Below are 17,085 nucleotides of genomic sequence, written 5' to 3'. Positions count from 1 at the left end.
TAGGCTTCTTGGAATGTCATCAAAGTTCAAGAGATAAGTAAGATGTGAGGCACAGTTGAACAATGGGCTCATCTCTTACACGAGGCCTCCACTTCAACACTGGGAGAGGTGGTTGTTAAATCTTATGTAGAAAAATAGTAAAGAGTATCAGCAAAATGAGGAAATAGAGGCATGTATTCTACTGTGTTTCCCCAAAAATATGACCTCGCCAGACAATCAGATCTAATGCGTCTTTTGGAGCAATAATTAATATAAGACCTGGTCTTATTTTACTGTACCATTAGACCGGGTCTTTAATATAATATATAATACAATATAATACGATATAATACAATATATAATATAAAATATGGGTCTTATATTAATTTTTGCTCCAAAAGACTCATTAGAGCTGATTGTCCAGGTGGGTCTTTTTTGGGTGGAAACAGGGTCAACGAAAGGTGAATAAAATCTCAGAAAAAAGAAAAAAAAATCCTTAATGAATGGACATGAGTCCTTGCCTAACAAAGGGTTCAAAGTAATGGTTATAAAGACATTTACCAAACTTGGGAGATGTATGGTTGAATACAGTGAGAATTTAAATAAAGAGGTGAAAAATAAGAAAATTGCAATGAAAATAACAAAACTGAAGAATACAGTAATGACAATGAAAAGGACACTGCAGGAGTTCAGCACCAGATGACAGGGAATGGGAAAATGATCAGTGCACTTAAAGACAGCACAGTGTGTTTCAGGCAGTCAGAGCAGCACAGATAAAATAAGAAAAGTGAGGGCACCTTAAGAATCACAAGGGACAAACCAAGTGCAGTAATGTTAGCATCGCAGGGGGGACCTAGAATCAGACCAGAGAGATAAAGTGGTAGAGAATTTATTTGAAGAAAAATGGCTGAATAGTCCCTAACTTGGGAAAGGAAACACACATCCAGATCCAGGAAGCATAGTAAGTTCCAAAAAGGACTGATCACAAATAAACCCACAGCAAGACATATTATACTTAAAATGTCAAAATGTAAAGACAAAGAATAAAGACGCAGCAAGAGAAACTTTGTTATGTACAAGAGGACCCTATTTAGACTATCAGCAGGTTTTCTAGCAGAAATTTTCCAGCCCAAAAGGTCAACAACAAACAAAAGAGCTTCCAAGTAAGAATACTCTACTGGCAAAGGTACCATACAGAATTGAAGGAGAGATAAAGTGTTTTTCAGACAAAGAAAAGGTACATGAGTTCATCACTAAACCATCCTGTGGATTACTTATACAGTAGTATGAAGCTTAAATATAAACGGTAGGAAAACATATGGTGAAAGGAGAACTAACTGACTCTGGGTGGTAAACACACAATGTGATGTATGGATGATGTATTACAGAATTGTACACCAGAAACCTATGGGATCTGACAATTAAATTCAAGAGCTTGTTGCAACCATGTTGCTAACCTTTTTTTTGATATCAGGGATTATTCATTATGAATTTGTACCAAGTGGACAGTTAACCAAGTTTATTATTTGGAAGTATTGAAAAGGCTGCATGAAAAAGTTAGACGACCTGAATTTTTCATCAACAATTCATGGCTCTTGCATCATGACAATGCACCAGTTCACACAGCACTGTCTGTGATGGTATTTTTATCCTACTATATTGGAACACCTGCCCTACTCACCTGATCTGTCCCCCAATGACTTCTTTCTTTACCTGAAGATAAAGGAAATATTGAAAAGAAGACATTTTGATGACATTCAGGATATCAAGGGTAATACGACGATAGCTCTGATGGTCATTCCAGAAAGAGATCTAAAATTGCTTTGAAGGGTGGAGTCGGTCCTTACCTTTCCAAGGGAAGTACTTCTAAGGGGACCGTAGTGATATTCAGCAATGAGGTGTGTAGCACTTTGTGTAGGGTGAGTTTGCAAACTTAATTGTCAGAACTGCGTATGTAACTTTACTAACAATTGTTAATAAATTGTTAACAATTTATTAACAATTGTTAAATAAACTTTAATTTTAAAAAATAACAACAACGGTAGTAACAGTAATGGTAATTACAATAATTAGTTGAGATAAACAAATAAACAATGTAAAATGTGACATCAAAAACATAAAATGTGATGAGGTCAAATAAATATATAGAGCTTTAGAGTGCGTTTAAACTTACCAACTAAAATAGAGAGCAAATACAGGCTTTATATGTAAGGCTCATAATAACCACAATGAAACATCTATAGTAGATATAAAAAAGATGAGAAATGAATTTAAGCATACCTCTAAAGACAGTTTTCAAACCTCTAAGGAAGAGAGCAAGAGAAAAATATCTAGAAATTAATTTACCCAAAGATGTGAAACGTCATACACTGAAAATTGTAAGATATTGGTAAAGATTTTAGTGAGACACAAATAAATAGAAACAAATTTTGTTCTCATGGATGGAAGAATTAATATTGTTAAAGTGCCCATATTACCCAAAGGAATCTACAGATTCAGTGCAATGCCCATGAAAATTGCAGAAGTATTTTTTAAGAGGAATAACCAGCCAGGTCTCAAATTTGTTTGAAACCGCTAGAGACTCCAAATAGCCAAAGCAAACCTGCAAAAGAAAAACAGAGCTGGAGGCATCATGCTCCCTGATTTCAAACTATATTACAAAACTATAATAATTTAAACTGTGTTGGCATAAAAACACACAGAGTTGAATGGAATAAAATAGGAGCCCAGAAATAATCCCATGCATCCATGGTGAAGTGATATATGACAAAGAAGCCAAGAATGTGCAATGGAGATAGAACAGTCTTTGATAATTGTTACCTGGGATGATTGGACAGCCACATGTAAAAGAATGAAGTTAGAATACTGTCTTATACCATATCCAGAAAGGAACTCAAAATGGGTGAAATAATTGAATGTAAGACCTGAAACCATAAAACTCCCAGAAGAAAACATAGGCAGTAAGCTGCTTGATACTGGTTTTTGTCTTCAATTTCTGGATATACCCTTAAAAGCAAAGGCCAAAAATTAAATAAATAAAGATAAATGAGACCTCATCAAACTAACAGCTTTTGCTTGGCAAACGAAATCATCATCAAAATGAAAATGGGAGGGTACGTTTGCAAGTCATATACCTCATAAGATTAATATAAATATATACCAAGAACTCACACTACTCAGTAGTAGGGAAAAAAAGCTTACAAATAATCCAACTAAAGATGGAGAGATCATCTGAATAGACATTTGTTCTCAGTTTTTCTGTTTTGTTTTTTACTTTATTAAATGTTTTCCTTTTTTTTTACAGTTGACATTCAGTTACAATTGACAGTTGACATTTAATCTTATGTTAGTTTCAGGTGTGCAACATACTGGTTAGGCATTTGTATAACTCTCAAAGTGACCCCCTCCTCGCCCCTGGGTAAGATGAATAGACGTTTTTCCAAGGAAGACATATAGATGACAAAAGGTGCATGAAAAAATGCTCATTGTCACTAATTGTCAGGTAAATGCAAATCAAAACCACAGTGAGAATTACTGTGTGACCTCAGACCTCTTAGAATGGCCATCATCCGAAAGATAAGAAATAAGTGTTGAGAATGGGGAAGAAAGGGAACACTTGTGCACTGTTTGTGGGATTATAAAATCGTGCAGCCACTGTGGAAAACAATATGGAGGTTACTCAAAACATTAAACAGGGTTACCATGGTTCAGTAATTCCACTTTTGAAATTTTATCTAAAGGAAACAAAAATGCCAAGTTGTAATTCAAAGCAGAATTATTTATAGTAGCCAACATGTGGTACAACCTAAGTATTCACTGGTGTATAAATGGTGAAATAGAATATGTAGTGTGTGTGTGTATGAGTGTGCATTATGTATGTGGGTGTGCATATATGTATACACAAACATACACAGAAGGTCTGACAATTAAGTGTGTAAGCTCCTCTTAGAAAAAGTACTGAATGTCACTACAGTCACCCTTGAAGTACTCCCTTTGGGAAGCTATGCTTCAATGACAGCACATAGTCCACCCTTCAAAGGGGGTTTGGGACTCTTTTTCTGGAATGACCTTCAGAGCTGTTGTCATATTACCCTTGATGCCCTGAATGTCATCAAAATGTCTTCCTTTCAATATTTCCTTTATATTCGAGTCAAGAGAGTAGGGGAGTAGGGAGGATGTTTCAACACAGTTATTTGTTTACTGGCAAAATCTCTCTCACAGACAGTGCCGTGCAAACTGGTACAATGTCGTGATGCAAGAGCCATGAATTGTTGGCGAAAAGTTCAGGTCGTTTTTATCTAACTTCTTCAAGCAGCTTTTCAGCACTTCCAAAGATTAAACTTGGTTAACTGCTTTTGCAGTTGGTACAAAATCATAATGAATAATCCCTCTGATATGAAAGAAGTTTAGAAACATCATTTTGACTCTTGATTCGGACTGAAGGGTATTTTTCAGTCGTGAAGAATTGGCTGACTTCCAGTGTGCACTTTGACGCTGTGTTTCAGGGTCATATTGATACACCCATGTTTCATCACATTGCCCAAAGCTTTGCCTTGCCTCTTCTAAAGGTCTTGGCAATCTTCAACTCCACTTTGCTTTTGTTCATTGGTGAGCTTCTCCAGGACTGTTTTTGCCACACACCTTTCTCATGACAAAATTTTTGGTTAAGACTTTCCTGTTTCCCTATCAATGTTTACTTGGTCTGCTATGCTTCTCAGAGTTAGCGGACAATATTGATACACAATTCGACACATTTTTTGCAATGTTTTCATGAGTTCTGCTTCTTCATTACTGAGCATCCTGACCTCTCTTCATCAGTGACTTGTTCTCTCTGCTCAGAAAAACATTTAATCTATTTGTACACTGCCGTTTTCTTCATGGCATTATCCCCATATACATGGACTAACATTCCCTGTATTTACTTCCATTCTTGCCAAGTTTAACAAGAAATTCAATGTTTGTTTGTTTCTCTAATTTAAGCTCAGAAATTCTCATGATGGCAGGCAAGAACACACAACAACAATAATGAACAGCACTCAGCAAGACACCACCAGGTTAACACGAACTGAGACCCTGATATACCAAGGTTATGAAATCTTACCGAGCTGTTTGTACAGTGCTACAAATGTAAGCGCGTGGTGACATATTCACAAATTGAATTGTCAGACCTCCTGTGTGTGTGTGTGTGTGTGTAATATAAAATATATATAGTTATGTAGCATACTATTGTGTATATGTATATATGTAATATTGCTCATACATATTGAATATATATGACATGTATATAGTTATGCAATATACTATTACATATATACACATGTGTGTGCTATGTATGTATGTATGTGTGTATATATACACACACATATACATATATACGCACACACACATGTATGATGGAATACTATTCCGTCAAAAAAGAATAAAATTTATCTTGCCTTGCTGGACCTTGAGTACACTATGATAAGTGAAATAAGTCAGACAGAGAAAGACAAATACTGCATGATCTCTCTTATAAGTTGAATTCAAACAAAAAAGAAAAAGAAAAACCTGTTTTGGTACAGAAAACAGATGGATGGTCTGGGGCTAGGTGGTGAGAGGTGGGTAAAAGGCTTGAAGGGGAGTCATAATGTACAAATTTACAGTTACAGCATAGAGATGTCATGGGGATGTAATACAAACCCTGGTGGCTATGGTTAATAATAGGGTTTTGCATATTTTAAAATTGCTGAGAGAGTAACTAGAATGGCTATCATCAGGAGACAAATAATAACAAGTGTTGGAGAGGCTGTGGAGAAAAAGGAACCCTCATACACTTTCGGTGGGAATGCAGATTGGTGCAGCTGATATGGAATTGTGGAGGTTCCTCAAAAGATGAAGAATAGAATTACAATGTGACCCAGTAATCCTTCTCCTGGGTATCTCCCAAAAATATCTGAAAACATTTATGTGTAAAGATATATATGTTCCAGTGTTCACTGCAGCTTTATTTATAGTGGCAAGACACGGAAACAACCAAAATGTCCTTCCATAGATGATTGGATAAAGATGATGTGGTATATATAAATAATGGAATACTATTTTGCCATAAGAAAAGAAAGGTGATATTTCATTTATATACCATGTGCGATAATATGGATGGTTCTTGAGATTATTATGCTAAGCGAAATAGGTCGGACAGAAAAAGTTGAGAACCATGTAATTTCACTGATATGTGGGATATAAAACTGAAAGCAACAAAGGAATAAGACAAATAAAGAAACCAGAACTCATAGAAACAGACAATAATTTAGAGGTTACTAGGGTAAGGGGGGAGGAGGTGTTAGCTGAGGGCAAATGTGATCAAATATATGGTGATGAAAGGAGAACTGTCTCTGGGTGGTGGACACACGTGTGATATAAAGATGATGTAATTGTACACTTGAAACACATTTAACTTTGCTAACTATTGTCACCGCAAGAAAATACAATTTTTGAAAAGTCTGCATAAAAAGACTAAAACGTCTTTTGTAACTATGTGTGGTTACCAATGTTAACTACACTTATTGGGATCCTTTTACAATATACACTTCTCAAATCATTATATCATACTCCGGAAATTGGTATGATGACCTTTTTAAAAAGTCAAATGCAAAGAAAGCTAAAACAAAGGAAAAAATACGAGTAAAAACTGGAATTAAGTAATGTGAAAAGGAAAGCAAAGGCAGGATGCACATAACAGTTAGGGTTATAAGTATCTCCAGTCTGGGAATGCCTGGGCACAATAGGTAGAGCTAGGTAATTGTTAATATTTAGGTTTTGTGTTGGGTGGAAAGTAAGTCAATAGGTCTTGCAAATATCCATGAGTGTATCATGAATCAAAAATTGAGATTAGTCCAATTCTGTGTACCCGAAGCCCAGAATATGAAGAAAAATTACCTATATGTATACCCACTATCTGGAGGGAAGCTATTCTTCAAGTTTGTGTCTTTTTTGTGTATGTATGTATATGTATATATATATATACACATACACACATGCATATATATACATATATACATGTGTATATGTAAATATACATATATACATGTGTGTACATATATACATATACACACGTTTGTGTGTGTAACTATTTAGATATGTGTATTTTTATACAGATTGGACATATCTGTGTATGCATAATTTAATATGTTTCCATTTCCCATTATCCTGTGAATGCTTACACGTTTATAATTCTGAAAAGCCCATTTCAAATAGATAACAAGCACTGGGGAAACTTTCTAAAGGCTCTTGGCGTGTATGTGATTTCAGGAGTTACAGAATCCATGCTGTTGTGGTCTTTTAAGGAAATACAGGCATTAGAGGTATCACACATTAACATAAAAGGGTTTTGGTTTCCATTGGCATTGCCACGACATATCTACATGACCTTGGGAAAGTAACATCTCTTGAGTCTTGTTTTTGACATTTTTTTTTTTAATGGGGGAAATAATTACAAGATGAAGTATGGGAAGAAGGTATACTACATGCTCAGTACATAATGCTTATTAAATAGAAAATACCTTCTCATTGTTTGCACTTCTTTGACTATAATATATAATATTTTTACTTTTTTTTTTAAATTAAAATTTATTGGGGTGATAGTTGTTAGTAAAGTTACATAGATTTCAGATGTACAATTCTGTAATACATCATCTATACCTCACATTGTGTGTTCACCACCCAGAGTCAGTTCTCTTTCCATCACCATATATTAGATGCCGTTTACCCTCTTCTAGAGCCTCCCTCCCCTAATACTCTCTGGTAATCCCTAAACTATTGTATTTTTCTCTGAGTTTTTGTTCCTTCATTTGTTTGTCTTGTTCTTTTGTTGTTTTCAGGTTTGTATACCACATATCAGTGAAATCATGTGGTAGTCTACTTTTTCCGTCTGACTTACTACCCTTAGCATTGTAATCTAAAGATCCATCCGTGTTGTCACAAATGGTACTATTTCATCTTTTGTTATTGCCAAATAGTATTCCATTGTGTATATATAGCACAACTTCTTTATTCATTCATCTATCGAAGGACATTTTGGTTGTTTCCATGTCTTGACCACTGTAAATAAAGCTGCAACGAATGTTGGAGCACACATGTCTTTATGGATAAATGTTTTCAGATTTTTTGGGTAGATACCCAGGAGAGGTATTACCGGGTTATATAGTCACTCTATTCTTAATTTTTTGAGGAATCTCTTACACTGCCTTCCACAATGGCTGCACCAATCCAAATTCCCACCAACATCGTATGAGAGTTCCTTTTTCTCCACAACTTCTCCAACACTTGTTACTATTTCTAATTTGATGATAGCTATTGTAACAGGTGTGAGGAGGTATCTCATTGTGCTTTTCATTTGCATTTCTCTGATGGTTAGTGATGTTGAACTTTTTCTCATATGTCTGTTGGCTATAAGAATGTGTCTTTTTTAATTTATTGGCAAAATGAATTGTTTTTATTTATTTATTTTCCTAGATATTTCATTGTTAATATATAGGAATGCTATGGACTTTTGTACATTGATTTGGTAACCGGCAACTGTATCTGTTGATTGTTTCTAATAGCTTTTTGGTGGAGTCTTTAGGGTTTTTTTATATATAACACCATGTCATCTGCAAAGAGTGACAATTTAAGTTGTTCGTTCCAATTTGGATGTCTTTTATTTCTTTCTCTTGCCTGATTGCTCTAGCCAGAACTTCCAAAAGTATGATGAAAAGCTGACGTGATAGGGGACTGTCCTGTCATGTTCATGGGTGGAGCGAAGTGCTTCGGTATTTCACCATTAATTATGATAGTATCTGATGGTTTATCATGTGTGGCCTTTATTACGTTAAGGTATTTTCCTTCCCTACCTATTTGATTAAGTGTTTTAATCATAAATGGTGATATATCTTGTCAAGTGTTTTTTCTGTATCTATTGATATAATCATATGATTTGTTTTTTATTTTGTTTATGCGGTGTATCACATTAATTGATTTGCATATGTTGAACCATCCTTGTACCCCTGGGATGAACCCCACTTGGTTGTGATGTATAATCTTTTTTATGCATTGTTGCATTTGATTTGCTAGATTTTTGTTTAGGATTTTTGCACCTGTATTCATCAGAGATTGGTCTGTAATTTTCTTTTTTGTGTGTTATCATACCAGGGTTTGGTATCGTGGTAATGTGGGCCTCATAAAATGAGTTAGGGAGTATTATCTCGTCTTCAATTTTTTTGGAAAAGTTTGAGTAGGACAGGTATTAAATCCTCTTTGAATGTTTCGTGGATTTCACTGGTGAAGCCATCTGGTTCCGGACTTTTGCCTTCGTGAAGGTTTTGGATGACTGATTCAATTTCCTTACTGCTGATCAGTCTATTTAGATCTTCCAAGATCAGCCTAGGAAGGGTATGTTTCTAAGAACATGTCCATTTCTGTAGCCATTCATAGTGTTCTTGGATGATCCTTTGTATTTCTGCGGCATCCATGATAACTTCCCTTCTTTCATTTCTAATTTTGTTTGTGTGTTTTCTCTTTTTAGCTTGGTGAGTCCAGCCAAGGGTTTGTCAATTTTATTAATCTTTTCAAAGAACCAGCTCTTTGTTGCATTAATTTTTTTCTGTAGTCTTTTTGTTCTCCATTTCATTTAGTTCTGCTCTGATTTTAATTATTTTCTTCCTTCTGCTGACTTTGGGTTTCATTTGTTCTTCTTTTTTCTAGTTCTTTAAGGTGTCAACGAAGGTGTTCTTAAAAGCTGTATATATGTAACCTAATGAAAGTGTTTTTAATATCTGTGAATATGGTTCTTGACAGGCTTCTTGGGCATGAGGTACTCGCTTTTCAGATGTCTGACTTATCGACATCTTTTCTTCATGAAAGCTTTATTGAAGTGTCAGGAAGACTGCCATTTTATCTGTTAGGGTACAATAGAGAAATTTGCTCTGTATCTGTAACATTGTGTTCTCATGAGAACTCCTGAAAATTTGCTCTCTGTCTGTAATGCTGTGTTCTCAAGAGGACTCCTGAGGGCTGGTTATTTGTTCAGCAATTAGCTTTTTTACGTTCTTGTAGAAAAGTAAAGCTAGGCGGTGTTGATTCATAAGAAGATTTCCTAAAAGATTCATTTTTGTGTTTAAGAAAAAAGACATTCAAATTGGTTTTCTTTGTACAGTTAATTATTTGTATACTTTCCTACCACAACTGAGTAAGGGGGTATTAGAAAAGGTTCCATGAGTGTAATTCCAATACTTTCACCTGTGACTTAGAAGTTTTACTGCACTTTCTAAATGTAACTTGCTTGTTACTTTAGCTGGAGGATAACAGAAATAATCAGAGGGGAATGAAGATTCTAAAGAAGACACAAGCTCAGATCATGAAAGAGACAGTTCATTTGCATAGTAAATACAGCAAGGCTACCTTGGTGAGAAGCAAACTAAAGTCTCTTTGCAGGGAACTTCAGTGTCACAACAAGACATTAAAGGTTAGTTGGTTCACTGTGCATCTATTTGAAGTAAATCCTTGCTTCACTTTTTTTAGTGGCACTTAGTTACTATTATGGCTCCTGGGCTATTTCGAACCTCTGGTACATTAGGTTCCTGAGAGAGAAGAGAGGTCTTTGTGGGTTCTCAGACACCTACTACCTTGATGTGTATCTTTCTTGGGCTAGTGCTGTGCAGTGAGGTCATTGTAAATCTAAGATTCCCTTTCTATGTAACTTTTGTTTTCAGATGCAAGGTAGAGCTCCTTCATGGTCCTCACATTTGATCACAGGGGACCTAGTGTCCTGCTCAGGAATGTTATGTCCACAGTTCTCCTGCTTAGGAAGCTCAAGGTTGCCAGATATTCTGGTGGTCATTAATATAGTTGATTACCATGTTGTCCTTGCATAAGCAGGGAACAGTCTAGCTGAAGTGAAGAAACGAGTAGCAATAGACTTGACTCGGAAATTGTTTGAGAATGAAAAGCAGGTTGTACAGCTCTGCTATGGATGCTGATTGGCTGGTTTACTTAACTACTCTCTGGCCTTCTTCAGCTGTTCAGTTGCTAAATACTTGATTGAGACTATTACTTTTTCCTTGGTTGATGATAAAGGAAGAGGGAGCAGGTTATCAAGATTTGCATTGACAGGGAATGAAGGAAAGAGCAGAATCATTAGAAGTAATCCCCATGATGGAAACGCGTCTGCTTTTAGCAATAGGTAAGAAGGTACAGTTGAAGTATGATTTCAAGTAAGCAGAATCTCTAATTACCCTATCACAGCAAACACCCACGGTCCTAGAATGCAGGACCCTTCATGAAACTAATCCTCACCAGTGATGAGGGTGTTCTTTTCTTGCTTTTGAAACCCAGGATTTTGATAGAATAAAAATAGATGGTTGTCCCCTGTCCTCCACAGCAAGTCAGCGTTTTGACTGCACTGACAATTGTTTAGGGAAAGATCTTTGATGCTTATATCATAGGAAGAATTGAAAGTAAGCTTTTTAAAATACAGATTCATTTGTCCCTTGCCCTCTATGGGATGGAAGGTGTAACACAAAAAGTAAACTGCTAGATGTGATAATCTCTTCCAGCTGATGTGATGCAGTTGATGTCCTGCCTAACCACTGAGTAGGGTAGTTAGGAAAATAATGTATAAGGACCTAAGCAGACTCTGTGGAGAAGCTCCTCACTTGTACTTCAAGTGCAGGGAATATCCATCCAGATGGTTAGCAGGGTACTTTGTATATCTGATTATTTACTAAGGAGAATGTGGTTGTTTTTAAGTGAGAGCTTCTGGTCATAGATCAGGAGAAGGAATTGTCAGCCAGAAGCAACACCTTGGGCAGCAACACCTTGGGCAGCAGTAGCATCTTTTTTGAGTACTTTATCTATAGGTTTATTCTATTAACATTAATTATTTTGGATAACAAGGAAGAAAATATGCAGCAAGCACGAGAAGAAGAAGAAAGTCATAGAAAAGCAACTTCACATTTCCAATTTACTTTAAATGAAATCGAAGTACAGCTGGAACGGTGTGAAATACACAACACCAAACTCCATCAGGAAAACATTGAATTGAGAGAGAAGCTGAAGACTCTAACTGGACGGTGCACACTGAGCAAGGAGGTAAAGAAAGACCTTTTCTTTATTTAGCTCATTTTACCAAAAACATTTCACTATTCATTGCGAACTTAAAAATCATGTCATAAGGCAGCATTTTACAGCTTTTGTATGTGCACAGTGGAAGTCAGCAATCTTAGGAAAGGACTAGACACCATGTGAATGAAGGGCTAATTGGGATTGTCACAGGCATTAGTGGATTTGGACAAGTGAGGTAATTTTCAGGAGACAGGTTAAGTTCTACTTGTTTGACATGCGATACGGGAATAAGGTGATTTTCATATATAGATTGTTTTTTACCCCATTTCCAATGTAACAATAAATAATAGATATGTGGCCCCAAAATACCTAATATGTCAGATATATGATAATCTGCTACAATATATAATTACCTTTGCATTCCACCTTCTATACTGTTTGGAAGGGAAAAAAAATAAAACATGGACCTTTTATTCCATCACCACTCCTCTTAGTGTCCACTTAACCGGTGAAGAAAAACTTTAGAGGAACGATCTGTGGCTGCTGAACCTGATCATTGAATTTATTTTATAAGCTACTATGGAAGTCAAATAGTGTCTAGATTGGAAGGCAGTTTGGTGTTAACCTGCTCGTTTTAGTTTCCTGCCATTCAGTGATCAATTGTGCAAGGAGTAAGTGTTTTGGATTTTTCATAGGATGCGTCCCCTGCCATTATTATGCTAGAATTTAGTAAAGTGGTGTTTTTTTAATGTTTGTTGCATTTTTACAGAATAACAGATTAAAGTTAGTAATTGAACAGATTAAAGTTAATAATTGAAAAACTGACCAATTAAAATGGGTAAAGATATAAGTTGTGTATGAGGTCAGACAATTAAGTTTGAACAACTCCTAGAAAAAGTGCAACATACTTCATTGATGAATATCAGTACAGTCATCTTTGAAGTACTCCCCTTGGGAAGAAGCTGTGCTCCAATGACAGCACCTAGTCCACCTGTCCAAGCAATTTTGGAACTTTATTCTGGAATGACCATCAGAGTTGTCGACATGTTATTCCTGATATACTGAATGCCATCAAAATGTCTTCCTTTCAGAGAAATTATGAGCCAAGAATAATACACCCAGCAAAGATATCCTTTAGATATGAAGGATGAATAAAAACCTTTCCAGACATACAGAGGCTGAGGGAATTTTCTAATACACGACGTGCACTGCAAGAAATACTAAAGGAGGCCATTCGACCAGCATCAACAGGGACAATTTGTGGCAACCAAAACAAGAAAAGGGAGAGCGTAAAGGCCTGAACTGGAATATGGGAATGGAGAAAGTAGGCATGCTGAAGAAAATGGAATACACGAAATATCAAACATTATTTTACATAAACTTAAGGGCAACCACTCAAAAAAAATATGCAGGTCTGAAATATATACTGTAATAAAAGAATAAACAGAGGAAAACATCATAGAATACTACCACACAGAAATAATAGACAACAACAAAAAGGCAAAGAAACAATGGAGACACAGCCTTACCAGAAAAGTAAGGATAGAATGGTAGGAAATCCTCACATAACAATAATCATCCTAACTGTAAATGGACTGACTCACTAATAAAAAGGCACAGTTGGCAGATTAGATCAAAACACTAAACCCATCCATATGCTGTCTCCAAGAGAGACATCTCAGCTACAAGGACAAGCATAGACTGAAAGTGAAAGGGTGGAGATTGACACTCCAAGCTAAATGTATCCAGAGAAAATGAGGTGTAGCTATACTGATGAAACAGACCTCAAGGTGAAAAGGGTAACAAGAGACAAACATGAACTTTCATAATCGTAAAGGGGACTACACAACTAGAAGACATAACAGTCATCAATATTTTTGCCCCCATCAAGGCAGCACCAAAATATACCAAGCAACTACTAACAGACCTAAAGGGAGAAATTCACCAAAACACACTTATCCTAGGGGACCTAAATACATCATTGACAGCTATGAGCTAGATCATCCAAACAGAAAGTAATTAACAAAATAGGAGTGCAACATGACACATTAGATGAAATGGACATAATTGTTATTTATAGAGCACTTCATCCTAGAACATCAGACTAGATTTTTTTCTAGTGTAAAAGGAACATTCTCAAGGTTAGACCACATAAAACTAGCCTTAGCAAATTTAAGAAGATTGAAATCATACCCAGGATATTCTCTGATCATAAGGCTTTGAAATTGGATATCAACTGCAAAAGAAAGCAGGAAAAACAACACATACATGGAGATTAATCAGCATACTTTTAAAGAATGACCAGGTCAAAGAATAAATTGGAGCAGAGATCAAAAGATACATAGAAACAAATGAGAATGAAAATACATCCTACCAAAATTTTGGGGATGCAGCGAAAGCAGTTTTAAGAGGGAAATTTATATCATTACAAGCCTATCTCAAGAAACAAGAAAAATCCCAAATAAGTAACCTAATTTCTTACACCTTAAAGGATTAGAAAAAGAAGAACAAATGAAACCCAAGGTAAGCAGAAAAAAGAAAATAATAAAAATCATAGCATAAAATAGAGAACAAAAAGACAATGCAAAATATTAATGTGACAAAGAGCAGGTTCTTTGAAAAGATTAACAAAATTGACAAAACCTTGGCTAGACTCACTAAGATAAAAAGAGACTACACTAATAAATAAAATCAAAAATGAAAAATGGTAAGTTATCACGGGATGCTACAGAAACACAAAGGATCATCCAAAAGCTTCAAGCAAGACTATATGCCACTAAATTCAATAACCTAGAAGAAATGGACAAGTTCTTAGAAACATATAGCCTTCCAAGGTGTACAATGAAGAATTGGAAATGAGAAACAGATGATATAGGAACATTTGTGACAAAATTGATGGATCTTGAGAGAGTAATGCTGATCGAAACAAGTCAGACAGAAAAAGCAGAGAACCAGATGATTTCACTGATATGTGGTATATAAGCCAAACCTTTAAAGAATATCTAATACCAATCCTGCTCAAACTCTTCCAAAAATTGAAGAAGAGACAGTACTCCCTAACTCGTTTTATGAGGCCAACATTACTGTGAGATACCAAAATCTGGTAAGGACAACAGGAAAAAAGAGAACTACCGACCAGTATCTCTGATGGATACAGATGCAAAAATCCTAAACGAAATTCTGGCCAATTGAATGCCACAATGCATTAAAAAGATTACTCATCATGACCGAGTGGACTTCCCCCACGGGCACAAGAATGGTTCACCATACGCAAATTGATGTATCCATCAATGCGATACATCACATAAACTACACAAAGGACAAGAATCATATGATTATATTAATTGATGCAGAAAAAGCATTTGACAAGATACAACATCCATTTGTGATTAAAGCATAATAAAATAGGTATAGAAGGAAAATAACATAATAAAAGCATGTATGACAAACCCCTCAGCTAATCTCAGAATTAATGATGAAAAACTGAGCCCTTTGCTGTCCGTTCAGGAACACGACAGGGCTGTCCCCTATCACCTCTGTTTTTCAACATAGTGTTGAAAGTCCTCGCCAGAGCCATTAGGCAAGAGAAAGAGATAACAGGCACCCAAATTGGGAATGAAGAAGTTACATTGTCACTCTTTGCAGATGACGTGATGCTATATATAGAAAACCCTAAAGGCTCCACCAAAAAACTATTAGAAACAATCAATGAATACAGGAAAGTTGCCAGCTATGAAATCAACATACAAAAGCCCATTGCATTCCTATATACTAACAATGAAATCTTAGAAGAAATAACAAGTGTTGGAGAGGCTGTGGAGAAAAAGGAACCCTCATATACTGTTGGTGGGAATGCAGACTGGTGCAGCCATTATGGAAGGCAGTGTGGAGGTTCCTCAGACCTACCATATGACCCAGCAATCCCTGTCCTGGTTATCTACCCCAAAATTCTGAAAACATTTGTCCATAAAGACAAGTGTGCTCCAATGTTCATTGCGGCTTTATTTATGGTGGCCAAGACATGGGAACAACCAAATTGCCCTTTGATCGATGACTGGATAAAGAAGTTGTGGTATGTATGCACAATGGAATACTATCCGTCGGTAAAAAAGATGAAATTTGTGACAACATAGATGGGTCTTGAGATTATAATGCTAAGCGAAATAAGTCAGCCAGAAATAGCAGAGAACCATAGGATTTCACTGATATGTGGTATATAAACCAAAAACAACTAAAGAACAAGACAAAGAAATGACAAACAAAAACTCATACACAGATAATAGTTGAGTGGTTACCAGAGGGGAAGGGGGGAAGGAGGTGGTAGGTGATGGTAAAGAGGATCAACTAAATGGTGATGGAAGGAAAACTGACTCTGGGTGGTGAACACACAATGGGATTTATAGATGATGTAATACAGAATTGTACACCTGAAATCTATGTAACTTTACTAACAATTGTCACCCCAAATACTTTAATTAAAAAAATGTCTTCCTCTCAATGTTTCTTTTATCTTCGGGTAAAGAAAAAAGTCATTGGCAGCCAGATCAAAGGAGTTGTGAGACTGTTTCTATAGAGGTATTTGTTTACTAGCTAAACACTCCCACACAGACATTGCCCTGTGAGCTGCTGCATTGTCGTGATACAGGAGCCATTAAATTGCTGGTGAAAAGATCAGGTCATCTAATTTTTCCACACAGCCAGTTCAACACTTCCAAATAGTAAACTGGTTAAGTGTCAAGTTATTACAAATTCCTTATTAACTATCCCTTTGATATAAAAACAAGGTTAACAACATCATGGCAACAGTTTCATGAACTTAATTATCAGACCTTGTGTGTATTTTAGCACCAGAAAAAAAGATTCTGATGTTTATCCAGTTTAAGTTCAATTAATTGTATATTGCTCTGTTTTTAAAATTAAAGTTTATTGGTGTGACAGCTGTTAGTAAATTTACTTAGGTTTCGTGTGTACAGTTCTGTAATAAATCATCTATATATCAAACTGTGTATTCAGCACCCAGAGTCAGTTCTC

The 17,085-nt window shown here is 35.9% G+C and overlaps 1 protein-coding gene across 2 annotated transcripts in view; it reads left to right on the top strand.

The window, feature by feature from the left end:
• The window catches only part of LOC141569540 (gamma-taxilin-like), a 300,573-nt gene that overhangs the window by 271,828 nt on the left and 11,660 nt on the right, over positions 1-17,085 (top strand). For both annotated transcript variants that reach the window (XM_074323201.1, XM_074323200.1), the window contains exons 3-4: positions 10,286-10,456; positions 11,887-12,081. In XM_074323201.1, coding sequence (XP_074179302.1) covers positions 10,286-10,456; positions 11,887-12,081 — 366 coding nt within the window. The remainder of the gene's footprint in view (positions 1-10,285; positions 10,457-11,886; positions 12,082-17,085) is intronic.

This window comes from Rhinolophus sinicus, chromosome X (assembly GCF_036562045.2).
Source record: "Rhinolophus sinicus isolate RSC01 chromosome X, ASM3656204v1, whole genome shotgun sequence".
NCBI classification, from domain to species: Eukaryota; Metazoa; Chordata; class Mammalia; order Chiroptera; family Rhinolophidae; genus Rhinolophus; species Rhinolophus sinicus.
The sequence above is the reverse complement of the archived record's forward strand: the minus strand, read 5'-3'. Positions and strand labels throughout refer to the sequence as shown.